Raw genomic sequence first — 19,741 nt, forward strand, 5'->3', positions numbered from 1 at the left:
CTCGTCGTCCTCTATAAGAAAGGTCTTATACAATTTTCCCGTACATTCAACGGTTTAGGAGTAATTAAGGCAAAATGAAATTTTTTGCCAAAAGTTCGCCGTTTCGACGCTGGGATGGTCGGATTTTGTCAACATCAATGAAATGCCAAATAATCATACGTAACTTGTTAAATATCGAAGTTAGAAGGAAAACAACTTTTATTTGAAGCATTTTTCTGAAAAATAAAAAATTTTCGTCAGCGTCAATACTTAATTGGACATTTCCTTCTATACTTTTTAGCACGTAGCTATTTATTATTAGCATTATTCTTCCGACGTCTGATTTCTTTTTAATTATAGGAAATGCGTTTTTCTAAGGTACATAAACTGTTGGAATTGACTGTATAGCCAATACATCCTTAATTAGATCGAGAACGTGCGTGTACTTCATAACCAACGCACGCACGTTTATGAAAGTGTGTTCAAACGATGTTTGGAAAAGTTGGGAACCTCTGCGTCGTGCATAATTAAAGACCCATTCCTGACAAGCAATACCGTATGGACAGTGACGATCACTGCTAGAACTTGAAATTCTTGAATATCTCTTGCTGATTTGTTTTATTCTTCGTAATTTTTTTTCGTTACAGAAGAGTACATAAAGTGTTTTGACCGAAAAGCTAGATTAAAATTAGTTTCCCTGTTTCTGTTACAGTCACCCGGAGTGATGCCATTCTACGGCGATGCTGGTGCCGGTTTCCGGCCAGCAGCTGGTTTCGGGAACGCTGTTTGGCACCAGGGAGTTACTCCCGTGGGAGCAGTTGCGGTTGAAACGTCAGCAGCAGCATGGCCACCTCAGCAGTTCATTCAACAAATTCCTGCACCGAATCAGCTCGAAGAGCTGAGGTATCATACCCAATACACCGCTGCCGCGCCGTATCACCCGCAACCAGGTAACTAAGAACCGATTCTTATATCTTTTAAAAAATTCTCATCCAATACACGATGCTCAATTTATCTTCCTTATTTTTTGAAATATAAGAAATATTCATTACCATCGGGGAATAGGGAATAGAACGCAGGACAGAAAAGCGTTGATTCGAGATTGTCCGCGAATGAAGCGAGCGTGGAATGCGATGCACGTAGTAACTGCTCGGGTCTTTGTTTCGCGGATTTGCCGAGGAACGTTTTCGTGGAATCAGCAGCGCGAATTTTCTGATTACAGTCGCATATCAGCAGCAAACTTTCATTACTACGGATCAGTCGGCATTTCAACGAGCCGGGGCGACGGGACAATACACAATCACGGGGCAACCCTCGCCCTTGCCACCGGTCGCCCCACAAACGGTACCATCGACAGCTCAGAGGCCACTAAACGGCCAATTCATGGATCCTGCTGCTACTGCAACTCAATCAGTTGGATATGAAAGGCAGGATTACGTCAATGGCTACCAACAACAGGTACAATTAGAAATGAATCGCATTTAATTAAACTGTGACTTCGTCGAATTACTCTTCCCGAAAGCGAACGAAATGCTAAATTCTATAGAATTACGAAGACAAATTGTATGCAGTATTCATTTATCGTTGAATATATTTTTTAATATGCTTACGGGACAATAGATACTTTTTCTGAATTCATAAATTTCATATTAATAACCGAAGCATCATTGAGAATACCAATTGACAGCGAATTTCAATGTTTTCATAGATGGAATGATGCCTTTTTCCAGGATGTGACGATGGCACCGCCGCCTTCAACTACCCCTACGAGTCGTAGCAGTTCTGTGCACATGGATAATCAGCAACAGCAACAGGCCTCGCAACAGCCGCCGTCGCAACAGCAGCCGCAGCCGACGGACACGCAAGTGAAAGGATTTGCGACGATAGCGGCGAGCAACGTGTCGGGAAACGAGATGCCTGGGTATCCACTTCAACCGGGCCCACAGAGTTTACACAACTCTAACGGATATCCAGGCTATATGGAAATGGGTCAGCAACAAGTACAGAACCATCAATGGCAGTCGCAGCAACAGCAGCAGCAGGTGGCACAGCAGCAGTCCCACCAGCAGCAGCATATGCAGCGGCAGCAACATACGGTGCCCGACGGTAGCCAACGACAATTGTGGTCCGATACCAGTACTGCTACGAAGATGAACAATGTGAGCAACAACATGAACTGGTCCAATGGCACGATGCAGCAACAACAGCAGCAGCAACAGCAACTTCAGCAGCAGCAGCAGCAAAAGTCAGCATCGCAACAACAGCAGGCGAGTATGCAGAGTAACAGTATGAAGGCGCAAGAGCAACAACAACAGAATATGCAGATGCAGGGACAACAGGAGCTACCCAGGCCAGCCAGTCACATGAGCTGGGAGAACGGTAGCGTGAAGGAGAACCCGCACACTCCGCAATCGTGGACTGACAATACGGATGTGACGAACCAACAGCAACAAACTCAGGGAAATTGGTCGCGGCAAAGCCCGAAGCTGAGAGACGCGCAGAATCCGAGATTGACGCCATCTAGTCAACAGCAACAGCCCCAGCACCAAGGGTGGCTGCAGCATTCGCCGAAGTTATCGGATCATCAACAAAATCAGTCGCACCAGAACGCCCGGATGACGCCCTCCGGCCAGCATAGCTGGCAGCAGAGCAGTCCGGAGATGCAACAAAACTCGAGTCAATCCAATCCGAGGCTGACACCCTCTGGTCAACAAATGCAACAACCAGGGACACCTTCGTTACAACAGCAGCAACAACAACAGTGGTCGCAGCAGACGAAACTTGAAAAGAATCCTAGACTAACTCCGTCTAATCAGATGTCCTGGCCGGACACGCCAACTAGTCAACCGAATTGGTCGCCGAGCAGTATGAAGAGCGACAGCAGTCAGCAACCTCAACAACAGTGGCCGGACTCGCAACCGAGTCCGAGAAGGACTCCCGGCCATCAACCGGCCGCGTGGCAATCTCAACCATCCACGCAGGAGAACAAGATGGATAACCAGATGTCTTGGTCGCCTAGCTCCGTGACAGAGAACCAGCCGACTTGGGGTCAACACGCAACCAAGCAAGACATGCAAAACTCCGGGGAAAGAGTGCTCTGGCAGCAGCAGGCGACGGACACTGGAAAACCGAACGGATACTCGGACAACCAAGATGCTCAGGAGAGTAACGTATTTGCTCAATCTAATCGCGTGAATCTGAACAGTCGACTGAAATCGATGATCCTGAATAAGCAACAACAGCAGCAGCAGCAGCATCAACAGCAACAACAGCTGCAACATCAACAACTTCAACAGCAGCAGCAGCAGCAGTCGCAGCATCAAATGAGTCATCAAGAGCAGCAACAACAGCATCATAACATGCATCACTCGATGCAGAGTCAACACGTGAACAGCAATAGCGGATCGAACGGAGATTATCATACCGAGGACAGAATGCGAGACGACAATACGGATAAGTTACAAGAGAAACAGACGGAACAGTATTTGAATCAGTCGAGTATGATCTCGATGGGGCAGTCAAACGAATCCTTGACCGGTAATTTTTTATTGCATAGCCACCACCCTCGGGTCGATAGTTTGCCCGATGGTGGTGGCTTATGGGAATGGTCGGGAGGAGGTAATGGCACGTTGAACAACAGTAGCGAGCTACCTGAAAGTGGTATAACCGTCATCGAGAGCTTTATGAAATTCAGCTCGGAGGAGAAAACCGTTCTAGAGGAACCTGAAAAACAAGAACCATTGCAACATCACCAGCAATCGGAACAACAACAGCAGCAGGAGGATCAGCATTTATGGAAGGAAGGAACCAGCAGTCAAGACAATCAGAGCATCGACGACAAGTCGTTCCAGAAGGATTTATGCATAGACAAACAGCAAACAAACGATAGAATATTTGATCAGTGTGGGAACAATTCAGAGATTGAGAAGAATGAAACTGAAAACAGTGCACCTTTTACGGAAACAACAACGCAACCATCATTAACCAAAAACGATAATGCTAACTATCCAGAGAGTACGGAAAAAACAACGTCGACCGAGCCGATGAACGACTCTAACTGCGACTCCTCGAACATCAAGCAGGAGACCGTTGGAGACTATGGTTGCTCGAGTTCCGACTGCGTTCCATCGCCCGCAGCCTCGTCGAAGAGCGGAAGCTGCGTGACGCAGGAAATCAAGACCGAGCCTGATCAGAGATCGCAGGAAGAAAACACCGAGTACAAATTCCGTGGCGATGGCGGGCCCGCGAAAGTGTCGGCTGGTGTCGGTTCGTGGTGTTGCCGACGAGGTGGCACCGAGCAACCGACTCCGGAACACTTGCGAGAGGGTTGTTGCCAGGGCCTGCAAACGAGGGACGAGATGCTAGCCGACTCAGCGGAGAAGTCCGACGTAAAAACTGAGGGCCCGCAGAGCCCGCGTAGCGGAAGCGGCGTCGGATCGACGACAAAGTTACAAGATCACTTGGAGAAACTGAAAAACAATGTGAGGAGCGAAGTACCCGACTGCGACTGCTTCCCAGCCGACAAATGTGAGTTGCTATTGTGTATTCAGCACGACACTAACATTGAAAGAACACACTGACCACGTTTACACGAAATATAAAAATAATAAATAACTCTCTTAATGAATACTACTGTTAATTCTACTACTGCTATCATTACTATCACTATCACTACTACTGCTACTACTACTACTACTGCTAATATAGCCGGCCGACAAATGTATACATCGAGTCTTGATTCAGTGACCCAAAGAGGAATGCACGTACCTAACTTACCCCCCTTTCCCAGGGGGAATACCTACTACATGCGTGGCATAAATGTTTCCGCTTCTGTTGCTTCCTTTCCGTTGAAACGTCCAGTTTCGTAAGTAAAATGAGGTTCAACTACAAGGTCCACCAGAGCCCGGCTCGTACTACACTCATCTCGGGGCGGCTGCAAGCCTGCCTGACCTACGGAACGATCTTGAAAGAAGAACCGGCCTCAAGGGAAACGCCATTAGATTGGAAAAGGTTGTCTACACTGGAAAGGAGGGGAAAACCACTCAGGGATGTCCTATGGCTAAGTGGGTAAGTATAATTATACGCCAATTTTGCAAAGTTGCAACCGATCGCTTTGAATCGTCCTCTAAATCGTCGCTAAAGATTACTCTGGTCTATTTTTGTGAGGTAATATCAATGATTCATTAGGTAATTCGACGATCCGGTTTGGAAGAGAAGATCCTGACGGTAGTGAAACATCGACAAGGCCACAAATGCCCTACAGCCTGGATCGTTGTATGTATGGTTGCTTGGGAAGGTGTGCCTACTCACGAAGCCGACAAAATTTACTCTCTTCTGACTCACAAGTTGAATCGGTTCGGTCTACCGACGACTAGACGTTGCGGTACGAACGAACCGAGGACATGTGCTTGTCAAGGCCTCGATCCCGACACTTGCGGTGCAAGCTTTTCCTTTGGATGTTCCTGGTCCATGTATTATAATGGTTGCAAATACGCCAGAAGCAAAACCGTCCGCAAATTTCGATTATCAGTACGATCAGAGGTAAGGCATTCTTAATTTACATTTATTTCTTTTTTTATTTTAGAGCGTTGGGACGACATTGAATTATTTTAATATTCCAGGAGCAAGAAGTCGAAGAAAGAATGCACGTCCTAGCAACACTATTATCACCTCTGTATCTCAGCCTTGCACCGGAAGCGTTTAACAATCAGACACAATTCGAACGGGAAGCGAGCGAATGCCGTTTAGGATTCAAACCTGGCCGACCTTTTTCTGGTGTCACAGCATGCATCGACTTTTGTGCACATGCACATCGCGATCTACATAATATGAACAACGGATGCACTGTAGTAAGTAATCTAAAGAAATTTCTAAGTTTTAAACAGCTGTTCAGATGAAGTAAAAATGCAATCTATTGTTTCGTGTCACAGGTGGTCACCATGACGAAACACCGATCCCTATCGAAACCTGATGATGAGCAGCTACATGTACTTCCTCTCTACGTTATGGATTCCACGGACGAGTATGGCTCGAAGGAAGCACAAGATGAGAAGATTCGCAGTGGTGCTATAGAAGTTCTATCCAAGTAAGGAAACTACATCTCGAAACACTAATAATCACGCAGTATTATCATGAAATCATAAATATACTTTTTTTTATATAATTCACAGATATCCTTGTGAAGTGAGAGTTCGGTCAGTTCCTCTACAACCCTGCAGAAGACACGGCAAAAAAAGGAAAGAAGAGGAGCCAGACACGGTAAGCAGCAAAAAAGAGTGCAAAAACGCGAACGAGAAAATAGCAGATCCAAGTCGCGCGCTAGGACATCAAGATCCAAATCGGCCACAAATGAGGGACCCTCAGGTATCTCTGGAAATGGCTTCCATGTTCGAAGGGATGGACGCTCAGTTACAGAGCTCCCAAGTGTCCTCCACCGTTCTGGACAGTCCGGTGTCCATGTATCAAGGTTGGGGTTACCAAAACGAACAGCAATGGGGTAGAAATGGTTGGCTCGATCAACGAAAGAACAACTGGCTGAACCCTTGGAGGGAGTACTCATTTGGTGGCCTGGATAGAGACGCCAAGGTTGATCCGGACAGCACGAGCTTGGACGACAGCAGGCCTAGAAGTAACGTGTCTCAGGATGAACATCGACCGGGTTCGCGAAATTTGCCGAACTCCACTATGGACTCGCCGAGAAATTATGCGCATTCGCCGAGAACTCACCCTAATTCACCAAGGAGTTCTCACTCAGGGACATCGGGAGATGCCAACTACTCGATGTCTCCTAGAGGATACCCACCTACTCCTCAAGATCAAAGGATGACTTCGCCAAGAAGCTCGAACTTCCAAGATGCAGGTTTCGGACAACAAATTCCTACTTCTAAAAGTTATCCGAACATGTACGATGCAAGACAAAGTAACGCGTCCCCGAAGACAAGTTGTGCAAATCTACCAACGAATCGAATGAATCACCATCAAGTGCACAACATTAACAACCTCCGGAACGTCGGCCAGAACTGCGATCACTCGAAATTGCCGTACTCGAAACCTGCGCAAGATTCTAGTCAGCAGAAGTATCCAACCACGCAAAACTACTTAGAGGCTCAGAAGTCGCAGATCGAGCAGCCGTTCATGAACAGAATGCAAGGTCATCCACTATATCCCGCGCAGGCAAGCAGGAATCTCCCGTATCAAGGACAGCACGAGTCGAACGCGCACGTGTTCTCCGGCTCGTCTTCTTGTATAGACAACAATGGTCACAAGACATACGGTGCTTCGAATTCGGATCTCTTACTACGCAGTCCATCGCATCTACCGACGAGCAATCCGTCAAACAATCCTCAAAATTCAGGATCGATTGATCAGAACAGGTACAGAATGCACAAGGGTCCCGAACATAGAAGCCCAGGAATTAATCAAATGTCACCAGCGCCTTCTGATCAAGTGGGAAATTGGAACATGCTTGGTTCTTGGTATCAGGATCAGAATCAACAAGCCTACAACGATCAAATCAATTCCGAGAGAAATCTCCAACAGTCCATGGAGCATCAGAAAACGTACAACTGGAACGACAGGGTACCTCACCCGGATCAATCGAAATCGGGCTGTTGGGAAACACCTTCCGATCCCTCCCCCTTCAGGGTACCAAAGGGAAGACCACCATCGAGAACAGCGTCGAGCCAAAATCCAAATGCAGACAATACATATCAAAATTCTTCCAATAGAACGTTCCTTAAACCTCAAGATCCGACGCGGAGCGGCGCCTACGCGGACAGTCCAAGTACCAGCGCAGCGCAAGCAAGCGGAACAGCGCATCAGGTCAATCAACGGAGGCCTGAGTGGCAAGAGGATAAATCCAAGACGGGATATCGCGAATCGAATGTCACACCGAACGCAAACTCGAACTGCTTCCCGTGGACGGAAGAGATGAAACAGGTGCAAGACTTTCATCCTGTGCCTGGTCTCGGACATCCTCACACTTCCTTCCCCCAGTATGGACTGTATCCAACGTACCCTGTCTTCGAGAAACCATACTCGAACTCTTGGGAGGGTTACAATTATCATCAATCGTATCCCCATCCCCAAACGCCAGAATATCCGCCTCAGTTTTATCAACAACCAAAGAGAGAAGCCTGCTTCCCTTCATCTCAGTATCCCTATCAAGGAGTTCCTCCGTTTCAGAGTCTGAATCCTGGTTGGCCAAGATGGGACACTCCTCGGTGGGACATCTACGGACCGCCACCCTACTTCCCGGTGTTACCAGAGCCTCCTCCAAAAGCAGAGCCACTTGGTGAGGTGACCGATTATTCGGACAACGAGGATTGCTTCAAGGATTCGCAAATGGGAGGGGTCGCCATCGCCTTGAGCCACGGCAGCGTGCTGTTCGAGTGCGCCAAGCACGAGATGCACGCCACCACAGCACTGAAGAAACCTAATCGTCTGAATCCTACAAGAATTAGCCTGGTCTTCTATCAACACCGTAATCTGAATAGACCCAGACATGGTTGGGATGAATGGGAAGAGAAAATGAGACTCAGAAAATTAGGTGCCGTGACTACCGCCAGCACTACCACCAGTTCGACGACCACTTCGCAACCATTGTCAGGTCCATCGACGCCGACGAGTCCTGCCAGCGCGATGGCCAACGAGAAACCCGCGCCGCTACCACACATACCTAACGTGCCCAATTCACAATTTATGATGAGATCGCCCACTTATACCACGATGACGTGGACCACACTGTTTCCTATGCACCCGTGCATGATAACTGGCCCGTATCAAGAGGGGGGAGCCATCGGATGAGTGATCGTCGAAGGATGCGATTCCAGCCATCGATGACCAAGAAACGTGCCGTGAATTGATCGAGCGAAATCGCTGAGATCTAAGAAGCACGCGTCCCTTGACGTCACTGTTCAACACGCACGCAAAGAGCGTGAAACGAAGCACGAGAATTACAGAAGATTTGACAACAAGAACAAGTGACATATGCAACCAATCATTCCGAGAGAGCGGGTCAATGAGCAAACCGACAAAGAATTAATAGATGAACTTTTTACACTCCAGAAGTGTATAGTTGTTATTGACAAGAAAGACAAGAAGAGACAACACGTTTGCACTGCCATTTTTCTATCTCACGTTTTTACCGGGAATATAATAAACGTAACAGACACGGGGAACGAGGATGAACAGGAAGAGGCGAAAGAGAAAATGAATCCGCAGCAGAAAATACGTCACACATGGGATTTAATTCTAATCGGGGCTTCCCTTTTTATATCAGTCTTTTACATAAATCACAGTAGGGCGTTGCTAACGAAGGATCGAGCAGATCGGAAGATCTTTGATTTTTGGAACATCATTCGAAGATGAAGATGGAAGAGGAATACCTAGGTAGCTGATCGATATAAACGTGTCTATAACAGTTAGAGAAATGCAATCGAGTTTGATGCGATAAATGAATGAACGGCGCAGAAACGCTAGCGATTGACCGCAATCTCTCGCGCGGAGAAGCTTACGATATAGTAGACACGGATAATATTTAGATTAGAATGGAACGAAAATGATATGAAGAAAAAAGGAAAGAGAATTGAGGGAAGAACGAAACGTAATCTGATTGTACATTCTTTTAAACGGTCTCGTGTTGTAGTAGAATTGTAATCGTATTTAGCTAGTCCACGCCTAGACACGACGGGTAGTTGTTTTTCTTTTTGTTCTCTATACGTTTTTCACATGGAGTGGCAAACATGTATGACACGTGCGCGTCTGGCACAATCTTTTTTGTACGAAAACTGGATCAATTTTGTATCAAAGAGTTTAATCGTCGTTTATTTTTCTGCACGTTCTCTTTTTACAACTTCTGTTGTAATTGTTGTTGTTGTTGCATCATCGCACACATACGTACACGCGGCTAAAAATCGTCCATTCAATTAATCGATGCCATCGTAGTAGGTTTTTATCCACCCATTCACCTTATCCAGACATCGAACAGTGTTACGTAGTTTCGAGTCGATCCTTTGTAAAAGTCGCCTGCACAATCTCTAGGCTCGGCATGGAATGCCGGAGCTCGCACATAGACACATATTTACACGTACATACGTATACAGACACGAAAATGATCTCAAGTTTTAAGCTAATCAATTAAACGACAAATATCAACGTTTAATTATTTTCTTCTTTCTTTCTCATACACGTACATTATTATCAATACTTCTCTTCCTTTTTTTTTTTTGTTCGCCTACTGTACATTACGCTTCTTAATCATCGTATTTATTTCGTGACTCAAGTTGCACGTGTTTGCACCCGTAGCTCTATCCTTTAATCGTACCGTCATTTTAAGAAAGATTCGAGTGAGAACGATCGAACGAAGAGGCGGATGTACACGCGATGCGCGGATCGCTGTAGAAATACATTACGTGATACCGGTAATTCTCGGGTCTGTTCAGTACAAACACACACGTATACACTATACACGAGAATTAAGTAAACTAATTTTTAATCGAGATCTGTGAACGAGACGCGAATGGAGACGCGTCGATCGTCGCGTTGCCGTTTTCTTCGTCGGCTATGTTCTTCCGGCTGTTTCTTTTCTAATTCATTGTCCAAGCCCTTTAGAGTCTATACAATCGCGATCCCCGATTTATGGATCGGATTTGCGTATCCAAGGGATCGCGAGCCTTTCGAGAGGCGATCTTCTCGACGAGAGCGAGGAAAACACGCGCACAGAAAGATAGAGAGAGAGAGAGAGAGGGAGAGAAAAAGATCTGTGTAACGTTTCGCGGTAGATCACGGAGGCCGATGAAGCCGGCGAAGTTCGATTTCTTACGTAAGTGCCAGTGTTCGAGGACGAGTAAGAGAGCCAAAAAGCGGAAACGAAAGATGTAAAAGTAAATCTGTGTTAAATCGTCGTTCGAACCGATCCCTGTTTTTCTGTACATAGTCCAGCTACGCGACTGGAGTAGCTACCTCGAAACGTCCATCGCCACTTCCGGCTAGATCTGTTCGCTTTGCTTTCGATTATCCCACTTTCGCTTGTTCTTCGATCGTTCGTGGCTCGATCGATGGATCAATATGAAAAGAGGAGAGAATCAAAAGGATCGTCGCGACGTCGTGCCATTGAACGAGCGAAAGAGGAAGACAGAGGAGGAGAAGATCTTCCTAATTCGAGTAATGATATTTTACGTATCGATACGTTTAATTGGTTTGTGAGTGATCGATCGATCTAGCTTCGACATTGGAACCGAAATCGTCTCCGTTTCTTGCCACGACCACGACTGTCGGATGTATCGGTAACCGGAAGCTCGTTTCTCGCGATTTACGCGTGGGGTCGAAAATAGAATCGAAGAAAGGAAGGAAATTATGGTTGTCGAGGTCGATGGATCGTAAACGATGATCGACAGAGAGAGGCGCTACCACAGGATGAAGGGTGGTAAAAAATAGACGCGTCCAACCCCTCACCCATCCGAGTATTATAAGAATCATTAATATATTATCATTCATTATTATCATAATGTAGTAGTAATAATAATTATTAGCGGCGAACAGTAATAATTAGTAATATAATCTAATTTAATCCGATTATTTATTAAGTTTTGACGAAACGCGTTGATCTATTATATTTTTATTATTATATTTTTCAGCTGCTCTAGCTTCCAGTTTCTTTCTCTTATCTATTCTTTCCTCTTCTCTTTTCTTTCTTATTGATTTCTCGTGATTCGTGACACCGAACAATCGAACGCAGATCGAGAGTGCACACACCGAGCCTTTCCTTTTATCTTATCTTAAACACGTTTTCTCGCTTTTCGTCTAATTGATTTTCTCAATGAATTTTGTAAAAAGAGATTTCAAGCGAGCAATTTCGTTCCTAAGCTCGTATTTTTTAAACGCTAGTCGTATTTTCGATTTTTTATTATTTTTTTTTAATTGCTTTGTTTTTTCTTTTTTGCTTTCGGTATCGTTCTTCAATTTGTTTGAATTTTATTCGCCAAGAGCGTAATCGTTCCATTGTTTTTACGCGGGACTCCAGAATCCCTAGGTTCTAAAAAGATATCGAATAGAAAAAGAGTATAATTAAACTGGACAGTTGGCCGTCGCTAAACACTATTTTTTCGATTCGACGAGCACCGTTTTTCGATCTGCTTCCAGCAAATAAAAATAAACGAAGAATGATCTCAGCCAGTCAATTAAGAATTTCGCAAAGGAGAATAAAGGAATAAAAATTCACGCTAAAATCGCAGAAACACGTTTCTATTTTTTAACCGTTTTAAAAGATTGTTCTAGATAAAAGAAAGTAAGTTAGATTTGCCATCAATTTTTTTATTATTATGAGCAAACGTTTCGATCGCAACACTCTTCTTATTTCGTATATGCGACGAATCATTCGTGAACCGACTTCGCCGAAAATTGTCGGCTTAGTTTATTCGAAGACATCTAATGATTTCGTTGGCAGAGACGGTTCTTTGATGCTCTCGAACGCACGAAGGACGATTAGAAGTACTGCTGTTAGCGTTAATTTAGGAACTATTTGGAATAATAAATAATTGTACATAAGAATAACGATGTCTTAGCATTTGACAAATTTAATTTGAATGAATTTTTAGTGACATCCTTTTAATTAATCGATTTATATCTGTATTTATAACTATTCGTACTTGTTAATAATCTGATGAATTAGATGTTTTAAAATAGAGAGCAATGTTAAAGACAATAGACTTAAGAATTGAAATGATACCAGTGACTGGCATTTGATTTTTTAAATTAGTGATTTTGTTTTTATCTCAATTACGGGAGCGATCGTCAGCCGAGAAAGAACCGTCGTGTCGCGTCGTTCGATACACTCCTGTTCCTTTCACACGTCTCTTTTCTCGATCGCGATCTACGAATCCGCTTATACAGAATGGCGAGGTACACAGGCAAGGTTTTCCTCTCGTCGACTTCCGAATGATGCTCAGTTGCGTGCGTGAGAGAGTTTGAAAGAAGGAAAGACAGAAATGAAGATTAGATTTCGTGGTACGATTTTCCTGAGAATATTTTTTTTAGGTGGGAAAATCGTGCAACGAAGTACCGGTCGAACTTCCAATTGCAAACGATAGACGGAACAGAGAGAACGAAATGAATGGTAGCGGAAAAGGGAAATCGGCTGGTTGTCATTGCTGTTTCTTTTTTTGTACAGAACGCGAGAAGAAAATTGTATCGTCACGATGCCAAAATAGTATTAAATACGGTAAAATAATTAGGGCATAAAACGAGAGGAATCACTAGCTGTCGTATAATTGAATGATTGTCGTGTGGAACGAAAGTGAGAAGCGGTAAGTGAACGAGGAGGACACGTGAACGAGTTCTTTGCCAATTTATAACTTTTTTTTCCGATGGAGGACGGAAGAGAGAGGAGAAATACTTTAGTGTCAACCAGGGCATGATTCGATTACATGTGTGGTGTACGAGCGATGTGGAATGAGAGGAGAAAAGGAAAAGAAGGAAAGAAAGAGGTTGAAAACTGTATTTTTTCTTCCAATACCAAAAAGATGCCATTTTGTTTTGTACGAAAAAATTTACAAAAAAACTCACAAAAAAAGAATAGGAAAGGAGGTGCGTCGGGAGTGTAAGAATGAAATATAACAGAAGGAGGGTTGAAGCGAAGCGCAGGAGAGAACAAACTTTTTAAATAGTATGTAACAAGCGTAATGTAATTGTAATAACGATGCAGAACAAATAACAGAGAAGCAAACAGAAAAATAATAACGTAACAAATATACTTGATGTATATCTGTCTCGTGAGATGAATAATAATATTAATAAAATGAACAAAAAAAAAAATAATAATGAAACCACTTGTCCGCCTTATAAAGCCAGAATACAATAGATAATTGATTGATAAGAATCGACAAAACAAAATAAAAAAATTAAAATAAATTAAAGTATAAACGGTTAATTATATAATGGTAAAGAATACTTCGTAGTGTGCAGTTTACGCAGAGTTCGAGAATGGAAGGAAGATGAATGAAAGGAGGTCGTAAACAAAATCGTAGAGTGTAACGAGTATATTATAACGTACCTAAAGTGTGAAAATCGTGAAACCGCCGCGTATTTATATCTCTCAATTATCAACAAAGAGAAATAAATGAATAAAATATCTATATATAAAAAAAATTAAAGATATATATGTATATGAATAAAAGCAGAAGTGTTTGCATGTATATACAGACTTGTGTATACATACAGGGTGTCTTGAATTGTTAAAAGAGAAATTAAATTCCAAGTGGCTTGGTCAAAGGGTGGAAGTAAGGAAAGAGCGTTGCTCACAATTTTTGCACTTTGGTACCAGAAAACAATATCTCCCCGAGTCCCCCGAAATAGGGCATACGAATATAGCGCTACGTATACACCGGTTACATACATATGTGTACATATATTTTTGGATAAAGAACCCAGATGAAAAAGAAGTGAATTTTAAATCGAAATTGGGGCCATGACGCAGACCACAAGGTTCTCTCGTTGGATTGTTTCTCGACACTGTTTAGAAGCGAATAAACACAAGATATACGAAAATTATAATATAAAACAGCTAATGAAGAAAACATGACTTCTTTACTTTCTTTCATAGCTTAACGCAAAATCGAAAACCTGATATAATTGATCATTTATTTAAAACTTTCATGTTTTCGTTCGATAATCAGCTTTGAGAATTAAAAGAGATCAAACTAAAATATTAAGTTAAAGATTGGGCTGAGAGGTGGTCCGACGGGAGGACATTTCACTTGTGTCGGGCTCAAAATATGTATTTATGAATATTTATTTACGTGAGATTAAATGAAATGAAAAAAAAAAATGATGAAAATGATGAACGGAAGAAAATCTAATATATTGACGATTTAAGATAGATGGTCGTAAGTTTAAGATGTAAGTTTTATAATGAATATATATATATATGAATATAAATATATATATAAATCGATATATATATATTTACTTGTAAAGCGTTTTACTGCCTTTCACCGAGTTCGATCGCGCCAAAAAATGAGCCGAACGAGCGAAAGGAATAGCAAAGCAATGGTGAGCGAAAAAAATAAAAGAAAAGGGTCACTCCGGCTCTGAAATCAATCTAAAGAAGAAAATTAATAAAATCAATCAACGGTGAACGAATGAATAAACGAATGTAGAGGCTTGCGAGAAAAAAAAAGAAATGAATTAACCGAAGAGTGATCTTCGTTTTTGTCGTACCATCGTGGACGTTGACAATGTAACTTATTATTATTACTATTACTACTGTAATATTACTATTATTTTTCTTGTTTTCTTTTTCACTCCATGTTTCTTTAGTTCTCGGTATTACATTTAGGAAGGCGAATACGAAAGAAAATTGTGACGATAAAATGTTTGGCATTGATTGGCGTGCATTTCGATTTGCCGTGCGACGAAATTCACGCGGTTTGATTCAGTGGCAACGCAAACAAATTGAAAAGGAAGGTAAAAAGGCAGGTGTGCTTCTGAACGATGAAAAATCACATGTACACAATTACACGAGCGCGCACACCTACAAGTAATAAGTGAAACAGGGGGGCACACACAGAGACACGAATATACACGCGTACAAACTCTCACACACACAGTATGCTTAGAGTTTAGTAGCGATTTATAGTCGATAAGCGATAGAGTAATTTAAACTGATCATTGCTATCGATGACTATTATTGATATAAGAGTACATTTAGACGAAGAATATGTTATTAAGTAAGATGTAATTGTCCTTTGTGAATATACATAAAAGAGAAATGAGAAATACAAGAAACTTTTATGAGAAAAGGAGACTTAATCATTTTTCATATCCAACCGCGATTTAACTAAATGAAAGAGGACTAATGAGAGACGATGAAATCAACATTTCCTATATTTTTTTCTATTTCGATCAACTGTTGCTATAGGGAACCTTCCATCCAAACATTTGTAAATTAACTTTATTTTATATATCTAAAGAGTATGGCGTTATAGGCGATCAAACCTTAATCACTGGAACATCGATCATAATTAAGAAATACTCTACTCGTATTTTATAGCGTTATTTCGTTGAATTAATTAAAGGCGAGATCTATTTATTAATTTATAATTAGATAATTTCGATACAAAATACCTTGTATTTATTGCATAAAACCCATGTCATTGTGTAATATGATCGTTTATCTTATTTAATGTAATAGAATTACTTTTTGTATAACGTAACAAGGCATACGTATGTGTATAGGATTTGAAAGTGTTCGCAAGTGCGATTTCAGTAAAGTAAAGCAGCAATCATGCATATCATGGTACAATAAAAATGTTGCGTATTTAATATGAGTGTTAAATATAAATCGTACTCACCGAATAACCCTCCAATAACAGCTTCTGATCTTCCTTCTTCTAGATCTCGTACTGCTACACATTTTCAGTAAGTCTTAGCAGTTCTAAATGCACGCACTTAAAAACTATAAAATTACGATTTCAAGATCACTGTGACCCGGTTACTATTATGCACATCACAAATACTTCATTTAGGAACTGCGAAAGCTAAGAAATATCTATTATTACTTTCGCTACAACAAATTAGCAATATTTACATCGAGCACTACCGCACTATCAGTTGAATTGCTGTTGACTGAACTGTAGTCATATTCATGCACTTAAATATACATACGTACAACACGGGTAAGATTTGGCGGGGATTTTTAAATATACCGTATAATTTTAATGAATAAGTATATTTCGATGTATAGTAAAACGCGAACGGATTAGAAGCATAAAATTATGAAAATTCATCCAGCGCGTATATTCATATAAAAATAAATCTGTCTGAAGATACATGAGACAAGTAGAATAAAAATTATTTTATTTTGCCGTGATAAAATTTGTCATATTTGTAGACAGTTCTTTCCTTATAACAATTAATATACATCTCCAATCGTAGCCTTAATAAATATTTACAAGCGTAAATAAAAAGATAAAGCAACTTCTGTATGCAATCGTTATTCATTTATTTTCTTCAACTGGTAATAAATGTAAATCTGGGTTTTGAGATTGTATCACAGTTGAGCTCTGCATCTTGGTTTTTAATCCTAAAATAATATGCCTAATACCAGGTATCCATGCGCTGCATAGAGTGGCATGTTTCATCATTAATGCAATATGTATTTCATCTGCCTTTTCAACGTTCCCCTCTCGTAATGCTGAAAAATAGGTTCATTATTTTCTTCGTAGAATTTCGAAAAATCATCAAAAAGAGGACAAACCTGTAGACAAATCTAAAATGCTTTTACATATCACATTATCCAGTTTATCTTCAAACCATGCTGCTTTCAGTATGTCTAGCCTCTTTTTTACCTCTTCAGCTCTGTTTTTCTCCGAAATATGCTCATTAATAGCAGTCTCCAAATTTGTTAAAACATTATTTAATGTCTCATTCTTATCAATCTGTATCTCACTTGTTTTTTCTTCTATGTTTGATGGTTGAAACATTGGGGCATGCGATGCTGTTGTTAAATTAATAGAAGATTCTATTGGTGGTGGCATATTTAATGGTTTGTTTGAAGGAGTATCTTTATTTGTTGTTTGCGTAGGTGCCAGAGGAAATGCCACCCTCTTGTTTAACAGTCTTTTGGTAGGTGTTACAGAACTTTGTCCACCAGAATATGCCCATTTTGGAGGATCGTTCCATCCTGGATCATGGCCAGGTAACAGACCTTTTTGTAATGAAGCATTTTTATCTATAAAATAATATATCATTCCTGCTTCAAACTGTCAAACTTGTTATCTGTGCAGTGTTATTTACGTTTATTGTAATGCGAAAATAGATAAATATATCGAAATTATAATTACTTGTACCTTCTTCGCTCATCTTTTATTACGATCCTCTTGAAATTTACTTTAACAAAATTGTCAAAAAATGACAGAGTAACACTGGTTAACCCATTCGATACAGATGAGGATGAGGTGCTATAAAATCAGGTGGCGCTTTCGAACATACACATTGTGATAGTGGGGGGACATTTGTGAGAAAGCTGACGCTGACATTCGAAGGGATAGTAATCTGCCCTCGGTCAAGAGAAACAGAAAGGGAAAATAATGATAAATAATTGAAAATAAAATTTGTCATGACAATCTTAACAGATTAGACTTCAATTATTAGACCGTAATCGTTATAAAGTACATTAATAATGCAACCCATAATTAATTATTCAACCGTAGTTAACATGCAACTAAAAATATTGACGGTTTTCATACAAGCGAAGCCAGCGTAGTACAAAATATTACTTTAATTGAAGCTATTGTATAATCGCGAAAACGTGAGACCATGAAATTGTTTCATCCTTTCAACGTTTACGACGAATCATGGTTATTACTGGGTGTAATTAAACTTTTAGGTAACGTAAGTTTAGGAGTAATTTAGATATTCGTGGAGTTCCTCAAGCAAAATTCGTTTGTAATAACAGAATATTTGAGGACGTATTTTATCAACAGTTTTTCTGTTCACAGGTTTATATCCCATAAAATTTTTTAGAACCATGTATACAGATTACATATACGTGATTATATTATTGATATTGTATGCGAATCTTTATTTATGTCTAAGGAATAACACCAGTGATATGATTAACATATTTCTTCCTCTAAATGAAACATTCATAGTTAGAGTAATTCGATTATACACAAACTTGGTTTTGTTTCCCGTAATGATGATTTCAAGTATACGTCAAAGTTCAAAAATAAAGGAAACATTCGGACAAATTGATTTCATTGACACGAACGTGAAATTTTTAAATACAGAAATCGATCATGTTTTGCCTATGAAATATGATATCGTTATGATTACTAGTACAGTGTTTGCGCAAATAATGTTTAACTTAGTGGATTATTATGGACTATTAGATAATGATTCAAATTATATGTACGTTTTGTGGTGGATATTCAATCAAATACCAGATTTCGTCAATGTTATAATAATATGTTCGTTTGTCGTGTTAATGAGTAAAATTAAATTCAGATTCCGACAAGTAAAGTTGATATTAGATGTTATTACTAAAGGACAGCGTTTTTATTTTATATCCGAGACGACGGATATGAATGAAGGTACGTGTTTCGGTAACTGCTTTTACAAACAGTTTTACGCCAAAACTAATTAGTTTCATTGCAATTTAGATTTTAGATATAAACTTTTGAAGTGGCTCCATTCTGAATTACGCAGAATAGTCTCAGTTCTGAACGAAGCGTATGAATTTCGTTTTAAAATTCTATTATTCGCATACATTTCATATGTCTGTTTTCATATGTGCATTCTATATAAAAATTCTTACGATCCGTATTACGCGATTGATACTATAATAACAGTTTTATGCGGCACATTCGACTTAATTAAACTCGTTTACTTAATTCATCTACACCGCAATCTGACGTTAGAGGTACTTTTAGAAATATTATTGTACATGTATAAGTTTACCATAATTCCATTACTGACTTTTAATTTTACAGTAAATTCGAAGAATAAAGACACGAATGCAGTAGGAACAAATAATTGAAATATGGAGCACAGAACGAGAATTACAATCTTCTTGAATTAAGCGCTTTTGTATATACCAACTGATCAGCTTTAAAATTACAGGACGCGTGTTCTCTCCAATAGCTCTCAATGTTTCACGTGTTAACAAGTAATTATTTAATATATTCACTTGCTACGATTAATTACACAATCCTGTTCTAATAATAAACACATTTTGAAAGTAAAATATTCTTTCTTTTTATAT

At 40.6% G+C, this 19,741-nt stretch overlaps 3 protein-coding genes across 10 annotated transcripts in view; 2 read left to right on the forward strand and 1 right to left on the reverse strand.

Moving 5' to 3' along the window:
• The window catches only part of Tet (tet methylcytosine dioxygenase-like), a 104,130-nt gene extending 88,354 nt beyond the window's left edge, over window positions 1-15,776 (forward strand). For 6 of the 8 annotated variants that reach the window (XM_018032947.2, XM_018032944.2, XM_018032945.2 and 3 more), the window contains 8 exons: window positions 692-929; window positions 1,202-1,437; window positions 1,710-4,506; window positions 4,871-5,046; window positions 5,167-5,520; window positions 5,601-5,828; window positions 5,910-6,064; window positions 6,150-15,776. In XM_018032947.2, the coding sequence (XP_017888436.1) occupies window positions 692-929; window positions 1,202-1,437; window positions 1,710-4,506; window positions 4,871-5,046; window positions 5,167-5,520; window positions 5,601-5,828; window positions 5,910-6,064; window positions 6,150-8,784 (6,819 nt within the window). In that variant the 3' untranslated portion in view covers window positions 8,785-15,776. The remainder of the gene's footprint in view (window positions 1-691; window positions 930-1,201; window positions 1,438-1,709; window positions 4,507-4,870; window positions 5,047-5,166; window positions 5,521-5,600; window positions 5,829-5,909; window positions 6,065-6,149) is intronic. The other 2 variants (XM_018032949.2, XM_018032950.2) reach the window with 2 other exon arrangements.
• Window positions 15,777-16,816: 1,040 nt separating this feature from the next.
• LOC108629938 (steroid receptor RNA activator 1) lies at window positions 16,817-17,934 on the reverse strand. The gene is made up of 3 exons (XM_018032905.2): window positions 17,826-17,934; window positions 17,234-17,707; window positions 16,817-17,170 (listed from the first exon to the last, which is right to left on the reverse strand). The coding sequence occupies exons 1-3, from the start codon at window positions 17,836-17,838 to the stop codon at window positions 16,974-16,976; spliced, it is 684 nt and encodes a 227-aa protein (XP_017888394.1). The 5' UTR covers window positions 17,839-17,934; the 3' UTR covers window positions 16,817-16,973.
• Window positions 17,935-18,061: 127 nt separating this feature from the next.
• Window positions 18,062-19,700, forward strand: LOC113464930 (uncharacterized). The gene is made up of 4 exons (XM_026817727.1): window positions 18,062-18,364; window positions 18,477-19,070; window positions 19,140-19,399; window positions 19,470-19,700. The coding sequence occupies exons 1-4, from the start codon at window positions 18,295-18,297 to the stop codon at window positions 19,470-19,472; spliced, it is 927 nt and encodes a 308-aa protein (XP_026673528.1). The 5' UTR covers window positions 18,062-18,294; the 3' UTR covers window positions 19,473-19,700.
• The last annotated feature ends 41 nt before the right edge of the window (window positions 19,701-19,741 follow it).

Source organism: Ceratina calcarata, unplaced genomic scaffold (assembly GCF_001652005.2).
Source record: "Ceratina calcarata isolate Rehan_Ccalc_2016 unplaced genomic scaffold, ASM165200v1 scaffold60, whole genome shotgun sequence".
Taxonomy (NCBI): Eukaryota; Metazoa; Arthropoda; class Insecta; order Hymenoptera; family Apidae; genus Ceratina; species Ceratina calcarata.

Bases quoted from the DNA above. Each gene is read 5' to 3' on its own strand.
- LOC108629938 (XM_018032905.2), bottom strand. The intron at 17,171-17,233 runs GTTTGTCCTCTT...CCTATTTTTCAG, and splicing joins CATTTTAGATTTGTCTACAG to CATTACGAGAGGGGAACGTT.
- LOC113464930 (XM_026817727.1), top strand. From the start codon at position 18,295: ATGAAATTGTTTCATCCTTTCAACGTTTACGACGAATCATGGTTATTA. The intron at 18,365-18,476 runs GTAACGTAAGTT...TTCTGTTCACAG, and splicing joins GGGTGTAATTAAACTTTTAG to GTTTATATCCCATAAAATTT. The intron at 19,071-19,139 runs GTACGTGTTTCG...ATTGCAATTTAG, and splicing joins GACGACGGATATGAATGAAG to ATTTTAGATATAAACTTTTG.